The sequence below is a fragment of the Schistocerca cancellata genome, chromosome 2, assembly GCF_023864275.1.
Source record: "Schistocerca cancellata isolate TAMUIC-IGC-003103 chromosome 2, iqSchCanc2.1, whole genome shotgun sequence".
Classification (NCBI taxonomy): Eukaryota; Metazoa; Arthropoda; class Insecta; order Orthoptera; family Acrididae; genus Schistocerca; species Schistocerca cancellata.
This window is the reverse complement of record NC_064627.1, coordinates 975,776,618-975,791,861: the sequence shown is the minus strand read 5'-3', so window position 1 is coordinate 975,791,861 and position 15,244 is coordinate 975,776,618. Positions and strand designations below refer to the sequence as shown.

The 15,244-nt window shown below is 37.1% G+C and overlaps 1 protein-coding gene across 1 annotated transcript in view; it reads right to left on the bottom strand.

Moving 5' to 3' along the window:
* Positions 1 to 597: 597 nt before the first annotated feature.
* LOC126160280 (protein artichoke) overlaps positions 598 to 15,244 on the bottom strand; it is a 171,612-nt gene continuing 156,965 nt past the window's right edge. The window contains exons 11-14 of the mRNA XM_049916897.1: positions 14,215 to 14,399; positions 3,185 to 3,533; positions 1,848 to 3,101; positions 598 to 1,758 (exon numbers count right to left, since the gene is read on the bottom strand). Of these exons, the coding sequence (XP_049772854.1) occupies positions 1,301 to 1,758; positions 1,848 to 3,101; positions 3,185 to 3,533; positions 14,215 to 14,399 (2,246 nt within the window). The 3' untranslated portion in view covers positions 598 to 1,300. The remainder of the gene's footprint in view (positions 1,759 to 1,847; positions 3,102 to 3,184; positions 3,534 to 14,214; positions 14,400 to 15,244) is intronic.

Here is a 15,244-nt window from a genome sequence, read left to right as displayed (position 1 = left end):
CAGTGGGCTCCATTTTCCACAATTATTAGTACAGTTACTTTGCACCACAATTTAAAAGCAATAATAATGCCCATGACAGAAAATGAGCTTATTAACTCAGTTTATCTCTCATGGAATTTGACAGATTATAGCTCTATTCTTATTTGAAAAAGTCCACATTAAGCACCTAACCTGCTGTTTTCTTGTCACTTAAGAGAATGCAGTATTTCAATTTGGATATAGAATAACATTGTAACCAAGCGTAGGACAAACAATAGAATATGCATTTTAATTTCTGAATTATTGAACAATGATGTTTTGTTAAGGACCTAGAGAACTGTATGTTTTCGTTAATGTAGCTATCAAAACCCACTCTTTTTTTTTAAGATAAGGATAATATGCATGTTGCATACACAGTTTTCAGTTTTGTATTTACACACCATTTTGATTGTGCTTCAAGTCACATTGATATTCATAATGTTTTCTGGTTAAAGTATCCACTCACAACCTGATGTGACTTTTTGTTGGATTATCTCAAGTGCACTACAAACCAGCAATATAATGTGTATACAGAGGTTGTAATAGGATTCGTACTGTAGAAATATCAATAACTCCAGAGTATTTATGGAAAAAGGTATATGCCAACAACACTGTCATACTAAGCATGTTCTATTGTACATATTGTAGCACATTAAGTTTAATGTCATTATAATAAATTTTTTTATATAAACAATGTACACTGCCTTCTCGGTAGAAGATATTTCATGCTCCGACCTGTTGTATAAACTCATAGGAACTAAACCAGAGAATGAACTCTTCAGTTTTAATGGACAATTATGTTAAGACTGCAGTTACAATTTATATTAAATTATTAAGCAAAATGCCTGGCCTTTTAGGTTGTTCTTTCACTTCCAGCTCTGTTCTCTGACTCTGATTCTTGGCAGATGTTGTTCCCAAACTAATGTTGCTACTGTATGAAGAAAAGCTCACTGGTATCACCTTTTATACAAATTACTGTCCATAGACTAGATTACAGTTGTGAAAGTGCCTCTTTGCACTTTTGAAATATTAAATTAATGCTAAACATGATATAAAACACCATAAAAATATCATCATAAAGTAAAGATATAAAGCTATACTAGCACACAAGCAAGTAGTGGAGTTCCTTATATATTCACATTCCTTTTGTTATTCATCTGCCATAGCTTTGTTTTGCAATGGCTTTAATTTTATTTTGTACATAGCTTCTTTTTTACTTAGAAATAATTTTTTCTATTGGAAATTTGTCTCTGTGTAGAATGTCTGAGATCACACACTCTCCTCACATAATATGCACTGTCATTAGAATCAGAACAAGGATAGATGTTTTAACCCGTGGTTGTTGGTTAGTCATACGTCTTCTTCCATGACCGACATAGGGTTCCAGCTCAGTATTATTGTAGTTTCTGAAGTACCAGTCTATGGAACTATTGTGTCTCCACACAGTCTCTGCTGGTGGTCTGACTGCAGGAGGATCTTCTGCAGATCTGGGATTTGTGTTTGGTTCAGGTCCTCGAAGGTAATCTTCTACTGGCTCAGGACCTGGAGATAACTGAGGTGGTGTTAAGACTTTTGTGATAGTGGATTTCCCTGTAGGTGGCCTCGATGGCTCTTGTGGAATCAGTAGACTTGACAATGAAGATGGCGCTTGCAAAATTTTCACTGTATCTTCCGAAGTATCAGCTGCAATTGAGAGGCCACCTTGCAATGGCTGCAGTGTATTCCTTGTAGTTGTTGAACCTGTGCAGCACAACAAAACAGAGATGTAATACATAAAGAGGTTTAGAACATTTGAAAATTTGAACAATCTGTAATTATTTTCAGTTTACCTGGTGTTGAGGTTGTAGTTTGAGAAGTATTATTATAGTGCCCTGTTGCAAATGTCTCAGTCAAAAATTTTGCCATATTTAAAACCACTGCTGTTTGGTTATTATCAGCCATTAGGTCATGCTGTTTTATTGATGAATGTTGAGATTTCTTCTGAATATTACTTGGGGTTCCAAAATGTGATGGTACAGATGTCTGTTGTAATACTTGCTGGCTGTAATTCACTTCCTTCGATAAAAGAGCATGATTGTCAGAGGTATTTGAACTTAGCGTAATATGTCTTTGGTTTGGCAATGAAGTATTAACGTGAGTGTAAGTCACTAACTGGCTGTCTTTTTCACTGAACTCAGACTTGCTTGATAAAAGTCCTTTTGTTAGAGGAAAGTTGCTGATAATTGTGAGTGGATCCATAAAATCTGGTTTAAGTGGAAGTTCAGGGTTGATATTTTCTCCTGATTTAAACTCTGTTACCTTCTTCATTTCATTATCATCAGCTGGGAGCATCTGTTTTTGACTAATGAATTTCTTATCTTCTTGTGTCTGTGGTAATGTTATTTTCTTTTCCATGTGACTTGTAACTGATATGTTTCGTTGTGAGATCAAAGTATTATTAGGAACTTGCTGAGAAGTGAGATTAATTGTTGTATTATTTGTTTTTAAATGAATACTAGGTAATATTTCTCTCATTTCTTGTTTGAGTTGTGGGTTAGCAATTGGTGTGAAGCCACCAGATTCTGGCAACATTGGTATGAAGCCACCGTTTTGTATTTGTGGTGCTGTTGGTGGTGGTATGTGCACTTTCCCTCTTGCCCCAACAAATCTCACCTCTGCAGGACCTGAGTCTGCTTTCCTTGATGAACCCCACAGTCCTCCAAGGCTAAGGCTTGGTAGAGGAATCCCAAAAAATGTTATACCACTAGTACTTGGGGGCACATGCTGTGGTATTTTTATTGGAACAATATCATCAGTACTTGTCTTGTTTCTCTTATTTTGTGTGCCTGCATAAAATGTTGGTGTGTCACCAGATATATAGTGTGAAGACAGACTATCATCTTGATTGGTAAAACCAGGAGTTAAGGTGTTTATATTTGTAGAGGTAGCTGAGAGGCTTGCATTATTTTCTGTATTATTCATATCTTCATACTGGTATTCTACAAAATCATCATAAAAGTATCCAGAATCTTGAGGCAAAGGATGCGGCTCTTGTGTAGGGGAATTTTCAACCCAAGTAGACAATACTTGAGATGTTCCTTGCACTGAAATATAAAAATACTCATAAGAATAACAGAAAAAACAGCAGTAATACATTTTAAATACTAATGAGGAAGATAATATTTACCAGAATTCCCAGCTGTCAGTTCACTGTCACATCCTGGTGCAAATTTTTCAGTTATTTGTTCGCCCTTACATTCTTGGCGTGACAGCCTTGCATCCTTTAGCAATGAACCATCAGAACAATACAAATCACTTCCAGGTGCTTCTCTCATCCAATTCTGAAGCCAAAGTGAGTTGCAGGTACACGAGATGGGATTACCAGCTATATCAAGCACAGCAAAATTGCTCCTTAGCTTTTTAAAAGTTGGTTCTGGAAATGATGTCATTTTATTGTTTCTGAGGCTGAGGAAGCGAAGCCTTGGCATTTCATTGAAGGGCGATCCTTGTATCGCACATATTCTGTTGTTGTCCATCTGAAACAAGTGTATTTGTTAACATGTATACTGCTTACTAGTAGCATCTGTTTTATAGCTATATGAAATAGCATAAAGAAAAAACATTCTTTTTTTCCTGTTTTACAAATTTGTTTTTTTCTGAAGTTTACGCTCAAGGAGCTTTGTGGCATAAGCTCTAATATATATTACCTGTGTTTTACCTCAGCCATATCCTATACACAGATGACTGAAAGACAGTTTACATGTATAGTGGAAGCTGAGGAAGCATAGGTGGCAATTTAAAACAATGACGGATTGAAGCCCCAGTTACTCTGAATAGGGGCTTAGAGATAAGGAGTAGAGAAGGAATGTGATAGAAGTTGTTGAGAGGAACACCACCAGTGACCATATAATATGATACAAACACAAAATCTGTGAGAAATAAAAATTGAAGTAATGGAATCCTGGCTGAAGAAAACTCAGTTGTCCAATGCATTCAGTTTCTTCTCTAGTTAGTGCCTTTCCCTTGTTTGACATTTTTGTAATTTTTCTTTTTTTATGATCTTTATGTACTTCACCTAAATTCTGATTTATTTCATCTGCTTCTTTTTTCCCCTATAACATTCAAAAGAGAAACTCTGACCCTGAAGGCTGGGGATTTTTTTGTTTTATATTGTTTGTAGTTTTTTACCATTTTTGCTGTTCTTTAGTTCCATTTTTCTAAGTATTTGCATCATAGTTTAATTAGTTTAATTTGCTGCATGGCATCACCTCCAATTGTTGAAGAATAAAATATGGCAATACTGTTTGGAAAAGACTGGAACCTAAGTACTGTAAAAAGAAGGCTAATATGATATCGGACACTTTGCATTGCATTTTGAGTATTTATAAAACACAACTGAAAAACTCTCAGTAAATTTAAATACTGATTATTGAGATGAGATGCACTGGACATAAATTATATCAGGACATAGTGCCACCATATTGCATAATCTTACTTATGAATATTGAAATGTGTGTGGGAGTTATACTTCATGACATGGACATGAGTCAAGTATACTTACTGTACTGCAGTGTGTCAGAATGAAGCACTGGTATCAAGCAAAGGGTTTTAGCTGGAGTGTGTGTGAGTGAGTGAGTGAGTGAACAACATAAAATATGAAACACTCTATTGTGCTAAAGTATTGCAATGTTAAAAATCTTGACTGATTAGAATAATGTCTGCACACTGTGTTACTGTTTTGCATTTCTAGTCTACAGATCATTTGTTGTGCATTTCTTCTTTTTTACATTTCTTACTTCTCCTCTACAGTGCAGGCTTCCCCCATGCATATTGGCCAATGAGTGTTACATAATTTGAAGACTTGTTGTTCTCACAGCCAAACATGCAAATGACTGCTGTGCTGAAACCTGCCACTATCTTGGATCTGGCACTTATTTTTATCCTGGGTTCTGTTTCTCTTGTACATTATCCTTATTTTCAAATACAGTATTTTACTTTCCCTGACCAGCCCTATCATGAATCCTTGCTCATTTTACTTCTGCCATATCAGATAATTCAAAATTGTCCTAATCCAGTCCCACTATACCTTCTGAAATTCTACCTAATTCTCGGTATTCCTCCCACTAGACACACCATAAAAATTGTTAACTTTGGCTACCAACCATCATTTCAGAAACATCTTCCTCTTCTGGTTCCACCAGTTCCTGACCCTCACCAACTTTGTCCTACACAGTTACATCATCCACCACAGGCATTGCTTAACTGCCTCTGCCCCTTTTGAAAAATCATTTTGCTATGTCGTGGTTGTTTCCTTCATTTCCTCTCATAGATAAAGACCTTTCTCCTCCAACAGCCAGAACAACAGCACCAACACCATCTGAGAAAGCAATCTTATTTACTTATTTCCTACATGCACATCCCCCTTCATTCTTATCAAATTCCCTACCCCTTCCCTTACCCACAACTACATTCATAATTCTGAGTGGCTTGCTGATCCTACCTGGTCTTCCAAGTTGCCAGAAACTTTCTTCACATACCATAAAATATGAAACACACTACTACCAAATAGCCTCCCTAGTGTCTTTATGGTGGTTTCAATATGTTCTGAGTATGATTCCTGTATCTCTATACCCTGATAATGTTACCACGGCCTTTATAAGCAGGCAATGTCATGCCTAACCAGAGCAAAAACTCCTATGAGTTAAATAAATTTGTTGCTACTGCCAACCAGCTGCTCTCCTTAACACACAATTATCACCTATGCTGCAAAAATTCAACCACAACATTTGCCTTGACTTCCAGTATCTCTTGTCATGCCTTATGATTAGCGATTGTTCTAAAGGCAGTTTTTTTCATCATAAAGAGTATATCCATCAGTGATCAGCTTCACTGAAGTGCACAGTCCAGTGCTCCTGCCATTTGGGGATTGCCCAATTCTTTGCCAGAGCAAACTTTTAAAGGGCCAGGGAAACTCTCCGGATGGTATTGTTTGTATCAGAGGTGTGTGGTACAACATCTCTTTCTTGTTGTGACTCTCCTGCAGTGAAGTAACTGTGCAATGATTTTGGTAAATGTCTTAGGTCAATCCTGCAAACTTCACTTGCCACTATGTCTACACTTCTCTCAGATGAACTCGTGGCCTATTTCAGTTTCTGGAATGCTGGGCTAGTGTGTGTAAAATTATCCAGATTTATTTATTTGCACCAAAAGCATCAAACTCCAGCATGCAAAATGCATATGTAATAGCACTTATAAACTAATTGCTAACTAAAAATATCAAGACAATAGTACATTTTCATGATATAGTCTGCAATGGTATTGAGTGTTTCATACTTTGTTGAACTCCACGTGAATGACAATGTGGAATAAGACCTTTTCTTCATATTGTCTTTTGACCTTGCTCTGAGCCTGTTCAGAGTTTTCAAAACAGGCCATTCTTCAGTGAAACTAGCAGCTAGATTTTCTGATGGTGTCATCCAATGGTGTTCAGACATCATCTTCCACGTAGATAATCAAACACATGAATACTGGTCAATGTTATGTGTTGCCCTCATGAAACTTTTCCTGGATGCCAGTCTTTAAGGAGGAGGATGGTGACCATATAATCTTAGGATTTCACACATCCACTAATGAGTATACACAACTCATTAAGAGTGATATCCACTTGCTTAGCATGGGCAGAATTCTAACAAGCAGGGCTAACATATTCACCTGCTGCATAACACGAAGGTAAAGCTGTAGTTTTAACTGTCACACCTCAGTATTTTTCTGTAATTTTGCACAATATGTTGTTTTTGGCAGATACTTTTTCTTTTATATTTAGCCAGTGCTGCTTGAAAGTTGATGCACAGTCAAGAGTGACCTCTAGATATTTGGCCTGGAAACTGCATTCCAGCTGCACTCCTCTCCAAGTAACTCAAAGTTTCTTGACAACTTTCCTGCTCCTCCGATCATATCCCCACATTTGTGATTTGATGGGATTTGATTTTAATTGGTTCTTACAGCAGCACACAAAGTTTTATCTTTGCTGATGATATCACCCTCTCCTCCCAGAGCGAGACCTATGAGCAAGTGTAACTGAATCTTAATGCTGCTTTGGAGGAGTTAGATAAATACAACTCCTCCAAAGTAGCATTAAGATTTAGTTACACCTGTTCAAAGGTCTCACTCTGGGAGGAGGAGGAGAGGGCAAGATCATCAGCATAGATAAAACTTTGTCTAATACTGTAAGAACCAATTAAATAAATACTAACTCCTCCAAAGCAGCACTAAGATTTAGTTCCACCTGTTCAAAGGTCTTACTTTGGGAGGAGAGGGTGAGATCATCAGTCTAGATGAAACTTCATGTGTTATTAGGCAGGGGTTGATTGTTGGTATAAATATTAAATAATAGAGGCACCAAGACACTGCCCTGTGGTAACACATTCTTTTGAACCCTCTGTTGACCTAGAAATTCTACGGAAAATGTATTTTGAAGGATATCTTGCATCATTTGTGTAAGATGGTAATCATTATTTCATAGATTTTGTGCAGAAACATTAGATGGTTGATTGTGTTGTAAGTTGCCGTTAGATCAATAATTGCTTTCCTGGTGACCTTTCTTGTCTCTAAACTGTCTTCAGTATGCTGGGTTAGATTTAATATCAATGCAGTGCACTTTCTGAATCTAAATCCAGCTTGCTGTAGGATTAAGTGGTATTCAGCTGCTTCTGAAAGTCTATTATGGATAATTTGTTCAAAGATCGGTGACTCCTTAGGTCATCAGCCAGCTTGCATTGTTTCAGATTTGCAACTACTTGAAATTCCCTACATAACTTTGTGATCTGGCATGTACTGAAACAGTTATTGAAGAAACATAGGGGAGCAAATTGTATGTTTTTGCACCAAAATGTTTTATTTGTTCAACTCTGATATCATTTTGGCCAGCAGGTTTATGAAATTTAGCATGGGATATTGCCCACTCCAAATATTCTTGAGTAAACACTGAGGAAGATCACTGATTTCCTCTTCCAGTGTTGTGCATGTAACCATTTGATCAGCAGAAATACTGGCATGTACAGATTTCTTGGTTGAATCAGTATTTAATCTCCTCAGCAGTCTTCATGCTTTTAGACTACATCCTGACATATCTGATTCTTCCATGAGTTATACCCAATTCCCTCTTTTGATGTGGGTGATTAAATTGTTAAGTGTTGTTTCCTGGCTTCATGATCTTCTAAAAAAAGTTGTTGTTGTTTTGTGCTTGGAGTAAGCTTCTGTATGTGATTGATTCTGAAAGGTCAAAGGCTAGCCATCCATGAGCATTTCTGTACCATTTCAACAAAGTGATCATACGATTCTGGTAAGGGGACTACTTCAGATTCTGGTGTAGGGGCTACTTCAGTTATCTCCTGATCCAGATGCAGATGTAGATCTAATGACGAACTTACAGCCTATTTCTATTTTGTTCTGACAACTGCAAAACAGTTGGGCCTAGCTATTTCACTTTGTGCCCTTATTTCCATATAGGCATTCCCTATTTCTGTATAGGCATTTCTTTTAAAAAAAAATTAAACTCTATTCTTATGAAAAAACAGCAGGAGCAAAGATTTTTGTATCCTTGATGCAGGTTGTAGTTTGATTTGTAGTCTCAGTTATTGGAACACTCCTAGTAGCAACAATAACTGAAAATGCTGCAGGAAGTTCAGCTACAACAAACATGTTCTAAATAAGATCGCAATGCTGTTACTGATTGTGTGTGTGTGTGTGTGTTGACAATGGTCCATCTTTTCCATTATATCCCTTTCTTTCCAAGATATGTGTGAAGACTGAGACATATATGCACAGTGGATTATGCTCCACTTCAAAGCTTAACAGGTACAAGGGGATTTCAAAAAGTAAGTTGCTCATTATTATGGCAGACCAAGTAACATTTTTTGAATGCTGTACTACTCTTTAAAGTGACACAGATACATTACACAATTTTCCAACATAATTACCAAGTCTCTGTAAACCCCATTCAAAAAATTGTACCAATTCTTCAATTCCCTGATAATAGAAATCTGCTCTTTGGCCACAGAGCCATTCGAGAACCATTGTGTGAACATTCTCGTCATTGGAAAATCCTTTTCTCCCAGATGTTCTGTCCATTTGCTGAAAAGATGGTAATCACATGATGCAATATCTGATCTTCCTGATCACCATCACTCATATATGCAGCTTGGACAAATTGTTGGCACGATTTCATTACAGCTGCATGCAACATTGCATTTGGTCCATATAATACCAGAATTTCATGGTGAATCAGTGTGGAATTTAGACCTTTTGCCAGTAAGAATCATACTGTCCTGTGTACTTCAATTTTGGAATATGTTTCCAGTTGTTGTGCCATTTCAGTTGCACACTATGATGTGCATGTTATCCATATGACAGATGAACTGCATCTGCAGGAAACCTGGAACATGTACTCTCTTCTGCCAATGTGTCACTCTTGTTGTGCAAAGGACTTAGCATGGGATGCCATGTGTAATGTAATTTCTGAAGTCCTACTTGCTTAAGCTGAATGCAAAACAAATAATTTTTCCTGTCTTGAGCATATCAGAAACTTCTGAATTGTCAAAGAAGGTAGCTCCACAGTTGAACCACGAGTGTTATCTTTCAACTACATTTTTGCAATGCGTAGTTCATATTAAAGCAAGAGGTGCCACATTATTGCAACCAAGCTAGAATTTTACTATTTACACCAGGAGACCAGAAAAACCGTATTTGCAACCCAACAGGTATTCTAGTCCTGGGTGTCAAGAGGAGACACCTACTCTCTTATAAACAATTTTGTTGTCCCTTCCAGTCCCAATGGAGAAATAGATCAGGAAGCCTTACATTTAGAGGACCCTGCAGTTAACAAGGCAATGGCTACAGCCCACACATTCAGTGTGTCTCAAATGCAGACCAACAATTTGAATATTTACCTGAGATGGCAGAAGTACATTTTATACCAGTACAGTGTACACAGTCCAATAATCCTAAACTTTGATGTTGCCCATTGTCATTTTAGCATTGTTCAATACTTCCAACAGTGCCATGTTGACAAACAGCTGCTTCCAAAACCTCCTGCATTCTTTCTCGGAAAGTTTTAGACAACATAAATGAACATCCTGTCCACACACATTCACTATAAGCATTCTGTACATCTAGCAAGACCACTTAGCGATTGTTTGCCTCGCTCAGGCCGAGCACTTAATTGCAGAAACAGAAAAAAATGCTGATGCAAGTAAACAGTATAAAAGCTCTTGGTGAGTTGGTCATCCCACATAAGTTTCACTTTATTCTGGATATATAAGAAATACAGGTACAATTTAGTCTGCATGAGGGCAACAACATTCCTCACACAAACCTAGAAATGCATCATCGTTTGAGACCTCCACCACTATCAAGTGTTTGCCATTTAGTCACACACAAAACCAACCAATTCCAAGCTAAGGATAATTTGCTGCTTATAGGCAAGTCACACTTGCTATTTAAGTCATATCTACAAACAGTTCCACACCCAAGAAACCTTTGAACTTCATGCTTTAAATCTGTTTGGATTTGTAATTAAGGATTCAGTATTTTCATTTCTGATTTTTTTCTTTAAGTCCATAATCAACTCATAATCTGTGCTCAGTTACACCACCATTCCGTGAATCAAGGAACTATTAGCAAATTTAGCAAGGGGTGAATATTTCTCCAAAGCAGATTTGGCCTACACCTGTCTAGAGCTTTTGCTTGATGAATATTCGCAAAACGCAATGGTGATAAATAAATCATTTGGCTTTTCACATTGCTCTAGTGCCTATCTTTTGGCAAAGCCCGACCACTGTCTATTTTCCAAAGATATTTGTAATAATATTAACCGAATTTTCTATAACAATGAAAACAATCAATTATATATATGTGTGTGTGTGTGTGTGTGTGTGTGTGTGTGTGTGTTGTGTGTGTGTGTGTGTGTGTGTGTGTGCGCGCGCGCGCCAGTGTATACCTGTCCTTTTTCCCCCATAAGGTAAGTCTTTCCGCTCCCGGGATTGGAATGACTCCTTACCCTCTCTCTTAAAACCCACATCCTTTCGTCTTTCCCTCTCCTTCCCTCTTTCCTGATGAAGCAACCTTGTGTTGTGAAAGCCTGAAATTTGCGTGTGTGTTTGTGTGTTCTTTATTGTGTCTATCTACCAGTGCTTTCTTGTTTGGTAAGTCACAGCATCTTTGTTTTTTATATATATTTTTCCCATGTGGAATGTTTCCCTCTATTATATTCAAATTATTTAATTGGATAGATGAAAAATCTACTCACCAAGCGGCAGCAGAACACGCACATAAAGACTGTTGTGATTGGCAAGTTTTTTCAGGCAGCAGGATTGAAGGGGAAGGAAGAAGGGTGAAGGAAAAGGACTGGAGAGGTCTAGAAAAAGGGGTAGATTTTGGGAAAGTCACCCAGAACCATGGGTTAGGGGAGACCGTACTTACCCGTACAGTGAGTCTCTTCTGACCCGCGGTTCTGGGTGACTTTCCCAAAATCTACCCCTTTTTCTAGACCTCTCCAGTCCTTTTCCTTCACCCTTCTTCCTTCCCCTTCAACCCTTCTGCCTGAAGAAGGAGCCACTGGCTCCAAAAGCTTGCCAATCATAATAGTATTTTCTTGTTTATTCTGCCGCCACTTGGTAACTGAGTTTTTTGTTGTTGCTTGATAGGACATACTCACTATCAAACAGGAAACATGCCTAATGTTCTGCAAATTATATTTATTTGGTCATGAACCTGCCTTTGGCTTCTTAGAACATTGTCAGATGACAACTGAATTTTGCAAACATGGATAAAATGATGTGTGACTTACATAGGCATTATTTATACAGAACACGCAAAAATGATGACACATAGAATGCTTACATAGGAAAGTATCACATTTGTATGGCACAAAGAAACAGTTACATTTAACTAAAAAAGAAAAATAAAGCTCTTTTATGTGGAGATACATTTAACAAAAAATTTAAAAAAATGTATTTACAATTTTAATGCAATATTTGTACAACTAAAACTTAATTTAACTGAACAGAAAAAAGGAAATTGAATTTCACCATTTAATGCTAAGCTGGCATTCTATGTATATTGATTTCAAGTATTTCCAGTAGGATCATCTTTCTGCTTTTTTAAACAGAATTTAAAACATCACAATCTATATCATATGGTTGGTTTTCTGTTAAGATGTTTGGCCAAGGTTCAATCTTTTTAATCTTCAGCTTCTCTTATGTTCAGGTAATCCAACTGCCACCACACTACCTGAACGAACCACATATACTTTTCCAGTGTGCTTGCATATGCTTTAGTACACACTACTTTGCATGAAGGTTTGTAGTTTGTCTTTACTGTTGAATAAAAATGTTGATATGCTGTCTGTATTATAAAATTCAGGTTTGTAGTTGTGAGAGTTACTTTTTTGTGATATTAACTGAAATTTGGCCAACATATGGAATGATGTGTGTCCCTGTTGATCATCATACAGAAGTGGTGTAATTTATGCATTTCTTTTTTCATGGTATATTATCAATCAGGGCAGAGATGTAGCCATAACTGAATAGTTTGATGGTCTGTAAATATGTTTGAAATGCAGATTCATATAATTTAACAGATAATAGGCAATGCACTGTCAAATAGCAATCTACATATCTGTGCTGGTGTGGATGCTCAAAGCTTCACGGATTGCTGTATCTATAGCTATTGTTTTTCCGTACTTTTAAAATGACTCATGTAAGTAATTCTGTCCTGCACTAATTATCTAGATGAAGTCACTGAAAGCAATGCTGAAGAAAATCACAAATCTAAGGGCACTGTTCACTGAGCTCAAATCAGTTGGCCTGAAATAAAACTTCCTGTAAACTACATGTTTCAGACTAGCATTGAATTCTTAGGCCACATCCAGGATCAGCTTGGGACCACACAAGCAACTTATTATTTGCCCCTGCCCGTTTTCCCCTCATACATTTTCACCTGTATCAGTTTTCGCTATGAATTGTGATACACATTGTATACAAATGGTGCCTCTAGCACCTGTCCCAGTTTGGTGCCCCAAGCGGTGATTTGTGTCGCTTGGACCTTAAACTGGCCCTGGCGACAGCCATCTATCACACTAGAGCATTTGGTTGCAAATGATAATCTGTGAAACATAAAAGAAGGGCAGTCAATTTTGGGGAAAATCAATTATTACTAGCAATTCATTCCCAAAGCAGCAGAAATCGCACACTCATTAAATACACTGCAAAAGAAAGGTGTATCTTTCTTAGCATCACACGTAGGAACTATTACACATGGAAAACAACTTGTGCTCACAATTGATGATGCTTTACAATATGGTAACAGAGCCATATTAGCATACAAAATTGTAATGATGCAGAATACCTGATCAAGTGTGTCTCCAAAATTTTAACTTCTGTACAGCTAAACTATTCACGAAATAGAAAGGAGGCCCTAACCATTTTTTGTACCCCTAAGAAATTCCAAGTTTTCTTATACAAAAATAAATTTCACTTGGTCACCAACCATAAGCTGCTATCCACACTTTTTGTCTGTCACTCGTGGCTTCCAGCAAAAACAGCCCAAAGAATAAAGAGTTTTTACACTCGCAGTATGGTTTTATAAAGGGAAATATCACCAAACATAAACCATTCTTAAAGGTACATTCGAGATTCATTGCACTCTAGCAAAAGAAACACTCAGCTTCTTGGCCTAGGAAGTTTCAGTGACAAGATATGTTGATAAAGTCTATAAACTTTTTTTCAAAATTTATGTATCTTTTATGAAGTTAAGAATAAATTAGCTGACATAATTTGAGGGAAAATGTACCAATACAGAAAACTTTACCATTCACACCCCACATATGACAATCAATTTGGTTTTGAATTTTTATGAATCCTGGATGCAAGAAGAAATGCTGTGTGTGTCTCCATTTTTAAAAGCCTACAGGTTTAATGACTGTCACATTAAATTAAGAATCCTAGTCACACTCTAATATGGGTGAGCTTAAGCAACTAACTGTAATGCTACTTAAGAGAGAATCGTAAGTTACATCTAAGTGCATCGCAATCTCAGTCTAATGAAAAACCACTGCTTCAACAATAAATATTGCACTACTAATGCAGCTAATTATTTCTGATTACAGCTTTTGCAGCACATAGAAAACTATTAAATTCTTATTGTATTGCTCTTTTATACCTTGAGTTCAACTAGCCAATCCATTCCAGTTAATGAACCTCCAGGAATATGTGACAATTGATTGTTACTGAGGTCAAGGACCTCAAGAGACTTCAGTCCCTTAATACCAGCTCTCTCTAGACCAGTCAGAGCATTGTGGCTCAGGTTCAACAGCAACAGGTGAGGTGCTCCGTATATTGCTTCATCTGGAATGTACAACATAAAAAAATAGGGTTACTCATCACACATTGAAAATTGTAAGCCTTTGTAAGATTTCAAAATGTTGGAGTCTCAAGACCTTACTGAAGCTATGATGAAGTGTGTCACACAATATGTCAACAATGACATCTATACTTTGCTTTCTGAGATCAGCATTGGTGATTTAATGGAGTCGTCATTATTATTATTATTATGAGATAAGGCTAAAAACAGAGAAAAGGGTGGTAGAAATTGTTCACAAAGTAAGTAAAAAGTCACCCAGGATTTTAGTTCATTGAGGACACAACACCATAAAATGAGAGGGAAATCATTTCATTTTCTTGCTTTCTTGCCTTATGTCTACCTAGCCTATGATTGATGGTCAACAGTTGATACCATTTTTTAAATAGTTTAGCATAGGGAACTGGAAGCTTTTATAATTCGTTTTTGAATGAGATATGATATGGATGGATATTGCATGGCTTCAAGCTGGTATGGTGTTTGGGCATTTGCATTATTATTACGAGTTGCGATGCTTGTGGGGTTTTGTTTTTGTTCTGTGATTCAGTGTCCTGGGCTGGAGCAGCGAGGTCCACCTTTGAGTAAGGAGCATGCCATGACAATGCTTATGATATCACAGTGAAGAGAAGAAGTTGACAGAAGTGTCAATTAAATCATTCTTTCATGGACGTGTCAAACTGAATGAACAAGCAATATTACCTGTTACTAATGGTTATAATACTGAAAGCTGGAATACAATATAACCATTTGTTAAAAGGAGTGTGGTGTATTCCTTTGTAACAAACCTGAAATTACTTGAAGACTCTGTTTCTAGTACAAGTACAACTCCAAC